The sequence below is a fragment of the Lucilia sericata genome, unplaced genomic scaffold (genome assembly GCF_015586225.1).
Source record: "Lucilia sericata isolate MDLA Ls3-8-SP2 unplaced genomic scaffold, ASM1558622v1 Contig000949F_arrow, whole genome shotgun sequence".
Taxonomy (NCBI): Eukaryota; Metazoa; Arthropoda; class Insecta; order Diptera; family Calliphoridae; genus Lucilia; species Lucilia sericata.
In genome coordinates, this window is record NW_023994934.1 from 160,418 (window position 1) to 172,500 (window position 12,083).

Below are 12,083 nucleotides of genomic sequence, written 5' to 3' on the forward strand. Positions count from 1 at the left end.
CTATAGTCTAGTCTATAGTCTAGTCTATAGTCTAGTCTATAGTGTAGTATATAGTCTAGTCTATAGTCTAGTCTATAGTCTAGTCTATAGTCTAGTCTATAGTCTAGTCTATAGCCTAGTCTAGTCTATAGTCTAGTCTATAGTCTAGTCTATAGCCTAGTCTATAGTCTAGTCTATAGTCTAGTCTATAGTCTAGTCTATAGTCTAGTCTATAGTGAAGTATATGGTCTAGTCTATTGTCTAGTCTATATTGCCTTGTCTGGTCTAAAGTCTAGTCAGTAGTCAGTCTAACAGAAAATTAATTTAGTACTTTAAAACCTACTCTTTTTGTTAAAAGTTAGTACTATTTGAAAATTTAAATTTTCCATGCCAGGTTTAAACTAACGAACAAATATAACTAATCCGAAACTCCTAACCTGAAAACTGGTTCTAAGAGTAGATTGTAAACATTAAATAATAATTGAGTTTGGAGTTTTAACACTGTTCAATGGTTGACCTTGTTAAGTTTGCCGGGGATTTTTATAAACTTGCAACATTTTGTAAATAACTTACTAACAAGTTGCATCGTGTAGCCTTAGTTGTGGGGGGACAGAGAAGTTGAAAATCAATAGTAAAAACTTGTACTGGGTGTACGGAATACAAGGTGACATCGCTAGCCCAGCTGATCATTCTTTACAATTTTTTATACATAGACTTGTATACAGGCTTAAACCGTACGTTTGTCAAACTCCATATAAAAAAATTGACAATCGTGCTGTTGCTCTCAAGTGCTGGTACCTTGTTAGGTATACCGTGAATTTGTATGATCTTTAGTTCTCTTTGCTAGAAACAAAGTTACCAGATTGAGATGTTTTTTTTAACAAATAACAGTAAATTATAATTTTCTTAGTTTTTGTCAATAAAAAATGAAATGTTAAGTATTTTTTATAAACTTTAATAAATTTGGCCTTTTCTTTCTATTAATTTTAAGAAAAATTTTACTTTTAATTACAATTGGCTATATTTTTCAATCATTATAATAGTAACACTGTTTATTAGGGTTCTATAGTTGAAACAAAAAGTCGACTTTTCGACTTTTCGACTTTTTGCATTTAGTTAAAAGTCGACTTTTCGACCTTTCGACTTTTTCCATTTTATGAAAAGTCGATTTTTCGACTTTTCGACCTTTTTCATTTATTTAAAAGTCGACTTTTAGACTTTTCGACTTTTAGTACTTTATAAATGGTCGACTTTTCGACTTTTCGACTTTTTCCGACTTTTCGACTTTTTCCACGCACATAAAGAAAACAACCCGACGAAAAATAAAACAAACCGTAACAGCTGTTTTATCAAAATAAACATTTTTTTTGGTGTGGTGAGTTATTTTTGTTTACAAATATGTGTTTCTGCACGTGGAAAAGACGCAAAAACTCGTTTTCATTATTTACATTTTCAATATGTGTTTATGCACGTGGAAAAAATTCAAAAAAATTGATTTTCATGATTTACATTAAAAAAAATATTTTTGATCAATTAAAATATGTGTATAAATGTGGAAAGGAACAAATCTGATAAAATATAAATATATTTGGGATTATATCGTTACAGAATGCCTTTTAATAAAAAACATTAAAAAAATGTTACTATGGTCATATATATAAAATGATATATAACTGCTATCGGACGATCTTGTGCACGATAAAAACCTATATAGAACTTTAAGTTGGAAGTGTAGAAATCGGATGGCATACATTTTTTTCCGGATTTCATCGTTCTAGGGTGTGTACTACAACAACAAACTTTTTTTTTACAAAAAATGTTACTATAGCCGTATATATAAAATGATATATAACTGCTATCGGACGATCTTGTGCACGATAAAAACCTATATAGAACTTTTAGTTGGAAGTGTAGAAATCGGATGGCATACATTTTTTTCCGAGTTTCATCGTTCTAGGGTGTGTACTACAACAACAAACTTTTTTTGTACAAAAAATGTTATTATGGCCGTATAAATAAAATGATATATAAGTGCTATCGGACGATCTTGTGCACGATAAAAACCTATATAGAACTTTAAGTTGGAAGTGTAGAAATCGGATGGCATACATTTTTTTCCAGATTTCATCGTTCTAGGGTGTGTACTACAACAACAAACTTTTTTTTTACAAAAAATGTTACTATAGCCGTATATATAAAATGATATATAAGTGCTATCGGACGATCTTGTGCACGATAAAAACCTATATAGAACTTTAAGTTGGAAGTGTAGAAATCGGATGGCATACATTTTTTTCCGGATTTCATCGTTCTAGGGTGTGTACTACAACAACAAACTTTTTTTGTACAAAAAATGTTATTATGGCCGTATATATAAAATGATATATAAGTGCTATCGGACGATCTTGTGCACGATAAAAACCTATATAGAACTTTAAGTTGGAAGTGTAGAAATCGGATGGCATACATTTTTTCCGGATTTCATCGTTCTAGGGTGTGTACTACAACAACAAACTTTTTTTTTACAAAAAATGTTACTATAGCCGTATATATAAAATGATATATAACTGCTATCGGACGATCTTGTGCACGATAAAAACCTATATAGAACTTTAAGTTGGAAGTGTAGAAATCGTATGGCATACATTTTTTTCCGGATTTCATCGTTCTAGGGTGTGTACTACAACAACAAACTTTTTTTTTACAAAAAATGTTACTATAGCCGTATATATAAAATGATATATAACTGCTATCGGACGATCTTGTGCACGATAAAAACCTATATAGAACTTTAAGTTGGAAAGTGTAGAAATCGTATGGCATACATTTTTTTCCGGATTTCATCGTTCTAGGGTGTGTACTACAACAACAAACTTTTTTTGTACAAAAAATGTTATTATGGCCGTATATATAAAATGATATATAAGTGCTATCGGACGATCTTGTGCACGATAAAAACCTATATAGAACTTTAAGTTGGAAGTGTAGAAATCGGATGGCAAACATTTTTTTCCGGATTTCATCGTTCTAGGGTGTGTACTACAACAACAAACTTTTTTTTTACAAAAAATGTTACTATAGCCGTATATATAAAATGATATATAAGTGCTATCGGACGATCTTGTGCACGATAAGAACCTATATAGAACTTTAAGTTGGAAGTGTAGAAATCGGATGGCATACATTTTTTTCCGGATTTCATCGTTCTAGGGTGTGTACTACAACAACAAACTTTTTTTGTACAAAAAATGTTATTATGGCCGTATATATAAAATGATATATAAGTGCTATCGGACGATCTTGTGCACGATAAAAACCTATATAGAACTTTAAGTTGGAAGTGTAGAAATCGGATGGCATACATTTTTTTCCGGATTTCATCGTTCTAGGGCGTGTACTACAACAACAAACTTTTTTTTTACAAAAAATGTTACTATAGCCGTATATATAAAATGATATATAAGTGCTATCGGACGATCTTGTGCACGATAAAAACCTATATAGAACTTTAAGTTGGAAGTGTAGAAATCGGATGGCATACATTTTTTCCGGATTTCATCGTTCTAGGGTGTGTACTACAACAACAAACTTTTTTTTTTACAAAAAATGTTACTATAGCCGTATATATAAAATGATATATAACTGCTATCGGACGATCTTGTGCACGATAAAAACCTATATAGAACTTTAAGTTGGAAGTGTAGAAATCGTATGGCATACATTTTTTTCCGGATTTCATCGTTCTAGGGTGTGTACTACAACAACAAACTTTTTTTTTACAAAAAATGTTACTATAGCCGTATATATAAAATGATATATAACTGCTATCGGACGATCTTGTGCACGATAAAAACCTATATAGAACTTTAAGTTGGAAGTGTAGAAATCGTATGGCATACATTTTTTCCGGATTTCATCGTTCTAGGGTGTGTACTACAACAACAAACTTTTTTGTACAAAAAATGTTATTATGGCCGTATATATAAAATGATATATAAGTGCTATCGGACGATCTTGTGCACGATAAAAACCTATATAGAACTTTAAGTTGGAAGTGTAGAAATCGGATGGCAAACATTTGTTTCCGGATTTCATCGTTCTAGGGTGTGTACTACAACAACAAACTTTTTTTTTACAAAAAATGTTACTATAGCCGTATATATAAAATGATATATAAGTGCTATCGGACGATCTTGTGCACGATAAAAACCTATATAGAACTTTAAGTTGGAAGTGTAGAAATCGGATGGCATACATTTTTTTCCGGATTTCATCGTTCTAGGGTGTGTACTACAACAACAAACTTTTTTTGTACAAAAAATGTTATTATGGCCGTATATATAAAATGATATATAAGTGCTATCGGACGATCTTGTGCACGATAAAAACCTATATAGAACTTTAAGTTGGAAGTGTAGAAATCGGATGGCATACATTTTTTTCCGGATTTCATCGTTCTAGGGTGTGTACTACAACAACAAACTTTTTTTTACAAAAAATGTTACTATAGCCGTATATATAAAATGATATATAAGTGCTATCGGACGATCTTGTGCACGATAAGAACCTATATAGAACTTTAAGTTGGAAGTGTAGAAATCGGATGGCATACATTTTTTTCCGGATTTCATCGTTCTAGGGTGTGTACTACAACAACAAACTTTTTTTGTACAAAAAATGTTATTATGGCCGTATATATAAAATGATATATAAGTGCTATCGGACGATCTTGTGCACGATAAGAACCTATATAGAACTTTAAGTTGGAAGTGTAGAAATCGTATGGCATACATTTTTTTCCGGATTTCATCGTTCTAGGGTGTGTACTACAACAACAAACTTTTTTTTTACAAAAAATGTTACTATAGCCGTATATATAAAATGATACATAACTGCTATCGGACGATCTTGTGCACGATAAAAACCTATATAGAACTTTAAGTTGGAAGTGTAGAAATCGTATGGCATACATTTTTTTCCGGATTTCATCGTTCTAGGGTGTGTACTACAACAACAAACTTTTTTTGTACAAAAAATGTTATTATGGCCGTATATATAAAATGATATATAAGTGCTATCGGACGATCTTGTGCACGATAAAAACCTATATAGAACTTTAAGTTGGAAGAGTAGAAATCGGATGGCATACATTTTTTTCCGGATTTCATCGTTCTAGGGTGTGTACTACAACAACAAACTTTTTTTTTACAAAAAATGTTACTATAGCCGTATATATAAAATGATATATAAGTGCTATCGGACGATCTTGTGCACGATAAAAACCTATATAGAACTTTAAGTTGGAAGTGTAGAAATCGTATGGCATACATTTTTTCCGGATTTCATCGTTCTAGGGTGTGTACTACAACAACAAACTTTTTTTTTTACAAAAAATGTTACTATAGCCGTATATATAAAATGATATATAACTGCTATCGGACGATCTTGTGCACGATAAAAACCTATATAGAACTTTAAGTTGGAAGTGTAGAAATCGGATGGCATACATTTTTTTCCGGATTTCATCGTTCTAGGGTGTGTACTACAACAACAAACTTTTTTTTTACAAAAAATGTTATTATGGTCGTATATATAAAATGATATATAAGTGCTATCGGACGATCTTGTGCACGATAAAAACCTATATAGAACTTTAAGTTGGAAGTGTAGAAATCGGATGGCATACATTTTTTTCCGGATTTCATCGTTCTAGGGTGTGTACTACAACAACAAATTTTTTTTTTACAAAAAATGTTACTATAGCCGTATATATAAAATGATATATAAGTGCTATCGGACGATCTTGTGCACGATAAAAACCTATATAGAACTTTAAGTTGGAAGTGTAGAAATCGTATGGCATACATTTTTTCCGGATTTCATCGTTCTAGGGCGTGTACTACAACAACAAACTTTTTTTTACAAAAAATGTTACTATAGCCGTATATATAAAATGATATATAACTGCTATCGGACGATCTTGTGCACGATAAAAACCTATATAGAACTTTAAGTTGGAAGTGTAGGAATCGGATGGCATACATTTTTTTCCGGATTTCATCGTTCTAGGGTGTGTACTACAACAACAAACTTTTTTTTTACAAAAAATGTTATTATGGCCGTATATATAAAATGATATATAAGTGCTATCGGACGATCTTGTGCACGATAAAGACCTATATAGAACTTTAAGTTGGAAGTGTAGAAATCGGATGGCATACATTTTTTTCCGGATTTCATCGTTCTAGGGTGTGTACTACAACAACAAACTTTTTTTGTACAAAAAATGTTATTATGGCCGTATATATAAAATGATATATAAGTGCTATCGGACGATCTTGTGCACGATAAAAACCTATATAGAACTTTAAGTTGGAAGTGTAGAAATCGGATGGCAAACATTTTTTTCCGGATTTCATCGTTCTAGGGTGTGTACTACAACAACAAACTTTTTTTTTTACAAAAAATGTTACTATAGCCGTATATATAAAATGATATATAAGAGCTATCGGACGATCTTGTGCACGATAAAAACCTATATAGAACTTTAAGTTGGAAGTGTAGAAATCGGATGGCATACATTTTTTTCCGGATTTCATCGTTCTAGGGTGTGTACTACAACAACAAACTTTTTTTTTTACAAAAAATGTTATTATGGCCGTATATATAAAATGATATATAAGTGCTATCGGACGATCTTGTGCACGATAAAAACCTATATAGAACTTTAAGTTGGAAGTGTAGAAATCGGATGGCATACATTTTTTTCCGGATTTCATCGTTCTAGGGTGTGTACTACAACAACAAACTTTTTTTTTACAAAAAATGTTACTATGGCCGTATATATAAAATGATATATAACTGCTATCGGACGATCTTGTGCACTATAAAAACCTATATAGAACTTTAAGTTGGAAGTGTAGAAATCGTATGGCATACATTTTTTTCCGGATTTCATCGTTCTAGGGTGTGTACTACAACAACAAACTTTTTTTTTACAAAAAATGTTACTATAGCCGTATATATAAAATGATATATAACTGCTATCGGACGATCTTGTGCACGATAAAAACCTATATAGAACTTTAAGTTGGAAGTGTAGAAATCGGATGGCATACATTTTTTTCCGGATTTCATCGTTCTAGGGTGTGTACTACAACAACAAACTTTTTTTTTACAAAAAATGTTACTATGGCCGTATATATAAAATGATATATAACTGCTATCGGACGATCTTGTGCTCGATAAAAACCTATATAGAACTTGAAGTTGGAAGTGTAGAAATCGGATGGCATACATTTTTTGTATATTTCATCGTTCTAGGGTGTGTACTATAACAACAAACTTTTTTTTTACCAAAAATGCTATTATGGAAGTATATATAAATTGATATATAACTGCTATCGGACGATCTTGTGCACGATAAAAACCTATATAGAACTTTAAGTTGGAAGTGTAGAAATCGGATGGCATACATTTTTTTCCTGATTTCATCGTTCTAGGGTGTGTACTACAACAACAAACTTTTTTTTTACAAAAAATGTTTTTATGGAAGTATATATAAAATTATATATAACTGCTATCGGACGATCTTGTGCACGATAAAAACCTATATAGAACTTTAAGCTGGAAGTGTAGAAATCGGATGGCATACATTTTTTTCCGGATTTCATCGTTCTAGGGTGTGTACCACAACAACAAAATTTTTTTTACAGATAATGTTACTATGGCCGTATATATAAAATGATATATAACTGCTATCGGACGATCTTGTGCATTATAAAAACCTATATAGAACTTTAAGTTGGAAGTGTAGAAATCGGATGGCATTCATTTTTTCCGGATTTCAAAAAGATTTTAGTTCCTATAAAACTTGTTTTTGTTGTTTTTCTTCGCTATACTGGAATATTGAAGCACAATAATAAACTCCATCAACTAAAAATATTTCGGCAAATATTGGCTAAGATCCCGGTCTATACTTTTATGGATTTTAGACCAATATTTCGGTGTAAAAGTTCCTTGGCTCCCTGATGAGTTTATCGTATACCGATATTGTCCATTTTCAATAACAAACTCCATCAACTAAAATTATTTTGGCAAATATTGGCTAGATGGTCTTAGACTGTAATAAGATCCCAGGATATACTTTTATGGATATTAGACCAATATTTCGATGTGTTACAAACGGTGTAAAATGTTCCTTTACTCCCTGATGGGTTGTGTCTTCCAAGTGGTGATTTAGCGATCTTGAAAGTGACGGAACAAATAGGGAATCACATTGTTCACCGGTCTCTGGTAAGATAGTCATGCTGCACTCAAAGCATTAATATGTCATAGCTGTAATCTTGCATAGCCGTAGAATGTAGAAAAGATCAAGTGTTATTATGAGACCGTTTACAATAAGGCTGTGTTGGGTACCAGGACCCTGCAATATACACAAAAGAGGTAACTGGCAAATGACACGGTGAGGCTCGAATCTTGCCCCATATGAACGGAACAAGAAGTTAAAGCCACCCCTTTTTCATTTTTTATGTTGATCTCCGATGGATTTCGTGACTCTATCAACCAGTCATGGAATATAGAATTGCACATTATATAAGGCCGTTTTAAAAATATTTGATTCTAAAGAAACCGGGATTATTATTGGGGTAGATGGTGTACACCAAGAACACTTGCACTGGCTATAAAACATTATTAAAATACATAAATTTTTCTTAGCACAAAATAAATATGTCTAGTAATTTGTTTTTGTTTCATTTGTTTACGTTTTTACAGAAACTCACCACACAACAATCAAAAACAGCTGTTAGGGTTTGCTGTTTTATCAAAAGGTTGTTTTATTAACGGGTATACTTTTTCCGACTTTTCGACTTTTTTCGACTTTTCGACTTTTTCCGACTTTTTTCGACTTTTCGACTTTTTTCGACTTTTCGACTTTTTTCGACTTTTTTCGACTTTTTCCGACTTTTTTCAACTTTTCGACTTTTTCCGACTTTTCGACTTTTCGATTTTTTACGACTTTTTGACTATTTTCGACTTATTTCGACTTTTATTCGACTTATTTCGACTATTTTATACTTTTTTCGAGTTTTTCCGACTATTTTAGAGTTTTTGACCTCTTTTCCACTTTTTTAAAATTTTCGACTATTTTCGACTTTTCGACTTTTTTCGACTTTTTTTCGACTTTCTTCGACTTTTTTCGACTTATCGACTTTTTTCGACTTATCGACTTTTTTCGACTTTTCGACTTTTTTCGACTTTCCGACTTTTCGACTTTTTTCGACTTTTATTTACAAAGTCGACTTTTCGACTTTTTTCATAGACGATAGTCGAGTTATCGACTTTTTTGGAACAAAATAGTCGACTTCGACTTTTCGACTTTTTTCGACAAAAAGTCGATTGTTCGATTATTCGAAAGTCGATTTATAGAACCCTACTGTTTATCATAAAAAAATAACTTATGGCAGCTCTTTTGTTAAGATGAATTCAATAACAATAATAAAATTGGTTTACAATTTAAGCCGCAAACGACAAAACCTGCGAAACAAAACAATTTTAGTTCTGCTTGACCGTTTTTGTCATTTGTGGCTGTAGCCCCAATTGTAATTGTATACAATTGAGTTAGGTTTCTTTACAAATACTCTCTGATAAACAAAAAACTATTGTGTACAAAAAACAGCAACAAATGCTAAAACATGTGAATTGTTAGTGGACATAGAGATTATTTATATAAAAAAACAACATTAGGTACATGTTTTTTATAATTTAAACAATTTGCAAATAGATTAATAATTCAGTTAACGTCTGTGATTAGAATTGGAAACTTATGAAAAAGATAAAGCAAAGTATTTGGAAAACAAGTTAAGAATTAGCAAAAAAAGTTTGTTTAATAAGTAAATAACTGAAAAAAATGACTACACAATCCTGGTGCGGTAGAGGTTTTAAACCACGTACCTTTCCCAAACACCCACCCACCTTGTGCTACAACAAACCAGCGGCCGCCCAAGTTTCTAAATCCGAATACGATGATTTGCGTTATCAAAGTATAACAGGTGATCTGATTGAAACTTTGATTGTACCCAAACGTCAGGCTAAAACCTGGACTATGCAAAAGGATGATTTGTGTCGCATTACAGTATGCGAGGGATCACAAGTGGGTGATGTGAACTTTTGGAATTTAGAAAATACTAAAGAACGTTTCTATTCGGGCAAGACACGACAACTGCATAGTACTCATTTGAAAGTATACGATCGTTTATGGAGTTGTATGCCTTATATAAGACCTATGGCAACATTTGTTTATGATTCATTGGCTAAGTATGGTATAGATGAAGATGGTGGTTCTTTACATGATGTTGTGGGTACTAGATGTGATGATTATACTTATAAATTAATAACGGGCAAGGAACGTGTGAATAGTTGTCATAGTTCTTTAGTTAAAGCTGTGACTGAGGAGCGCGGCATGTGTGAGGAGGATGTTCATGATGTTTGGAATATTTTCATGTGTACCGGCTTTACGAGGGTGAGTAGGGGAAAAGTTTTTTTTATAGTTAAGTCGTTTTTTAAGAGTCGTTAATTCTTTATTTTTAGTTTCTTAAATTTCTATTGTTTTTTAAGCCGATTTTTAATTTATTAATTCTCTGTTTACATTTTGTCTATAAAATGTAGGTGTTTCTAGTTTAATTATTTGTTTATTTAACAAGTTTCTTAAGTAAATAAACATTTTATTTAAAAAATTGTGCTTTAAAGTACTTTAAGCAATATAAGGTTTTCAATAAATTATTAATTTTAAAATAAACAATAGCTTTTATAGTCTAATAGTTTTTATTAATATTTATAGAATTGCTGTTTGCATGTAAACAATTAATTTTAAAGATTTCTATAAAAAATGTTTAATATTTTAAAGCCTTTTTTCATTAAGTTGTTATATCAACATTTATTTTAAAATATTCCTTATTTTGCTTTTCCAGGACACCCAACAATACTTCTGCAAACCCAGTCCCGCCCAAAAGGGTGACTATATCGAATTTATAGCGGATATGAATCTATTGGTAGCCTTAAGTGCCTGTCCCCAAGGTGATGTTTCTATACCAGTGGGTCAGGAAGTGCCCGATGACAAATGTCATCCTTTACAAGTGGAAGTTTTTCGCAAAAAATAAATTTAATGATAATTCATTCTATTGAAAGTAAAAAATGTTTTTTTTTTAATTTTAGAAAAAAAATTTAACTTCGACCGTGACAGGACTCGAACCTGCAATCTTCGGATTCGAAGTCCGACGCCTTATCCATTAGGCCACACGGTCCTTGTGATTGTATTTAATTTGCTAGCAATATTAAGCATGTTTTCTAAGGTCCTTTTGCACAGCACTTAGGTAATAATGTGGGTATTTTAAGGGTAGTTTTTTTTACACACATATTTTGTAAGTATGTGAATGTATTTGTTAGTTTAAGGATACTGGGGAAAAATTAGTAAAAATATGTAACCAGGATATTTGTTAGACAGACATAGTAAGCTTAAAGCTAATAATCTTAAAAGCTTTAAAATGTTCGTATGTATTTTTATAAAAAAAAGATTATTTTTTAACAAACTTTTATAAAAAACTAGTAACATGAAATAAGAATATTCCTTATATGACAATTATAAAATTTCAAATAAATTTTATGAAAGAATAAAATTTCATACTTTGTCCTGTATACCAGCAATTATAAAAACAATATTCCTGGAAGGAAAGTACCATCTACTTGACTGCAATAAAGGTTTGTGTCTTAGATAAGACCACTGTGATGGCCACATTTGCTCTAACACATCTGGTAACTTTAAGTTTTCTTTGCCACCTTTGTTTTGTCTAATTTCTCTTATATAAATCATTGTGGCATCACTATTTCTTTAATTTCAAATAAAATCTGTATGGCATCTCAAATATTATGCTCTCTTTCTCTCGCTTGTAAATAGTGTTACCAGTGGGTGCAAAGTATAAACAGCTGAAATTAGGTTAAAAAACACCAGAAAAATTTAAAAACTTTTTAAAATTTTAAAACCAAAAAGTGGAACTCATGTTTATACCGCATGATTGTACTTTTTATCGTGACTTCAACAAAGTAAA

General features: G+C 31.5%; 1 protein-coding gene and 1 non-coding gene across 2 annotated transcripts; one reads left to right on the plus strand and one right to left on the minus strand.

Annotated features, from left to right (window-relative positions):
* Positions 1-9,774: 9,774 nt before the first annotated feature.
* Positions 9,775-11,173, plus strand: LOC119609227 (uncharacterized protein C11D3.03c). Its single transcript, XM_037963953.1, has 2 exons — positions 9,775-10,501; positions 10,950-11,173. Exons 1-2 carry the CDS (start codon positions 9,890-9,892, stop codon positions 11,136-11,138), a joined length of 801 nt encoding a protein of 266 aa, XP_037819881.1. The 5' UTR covers positions 9,775-9,889; the 3' UTR covers positions 11,139-11,173.
* Positions 11,174-11,209: 36 nt separating this feature from the next.
* Positions 11,210-11,282, minus strand: Trnar-ucg. The gene has a single exon. It is a non-coding gene; the product is annotated as a tRNA-Arg (tRNA).
* Positions 11,283-12,083: the final 801 nt, after the last annotated feature.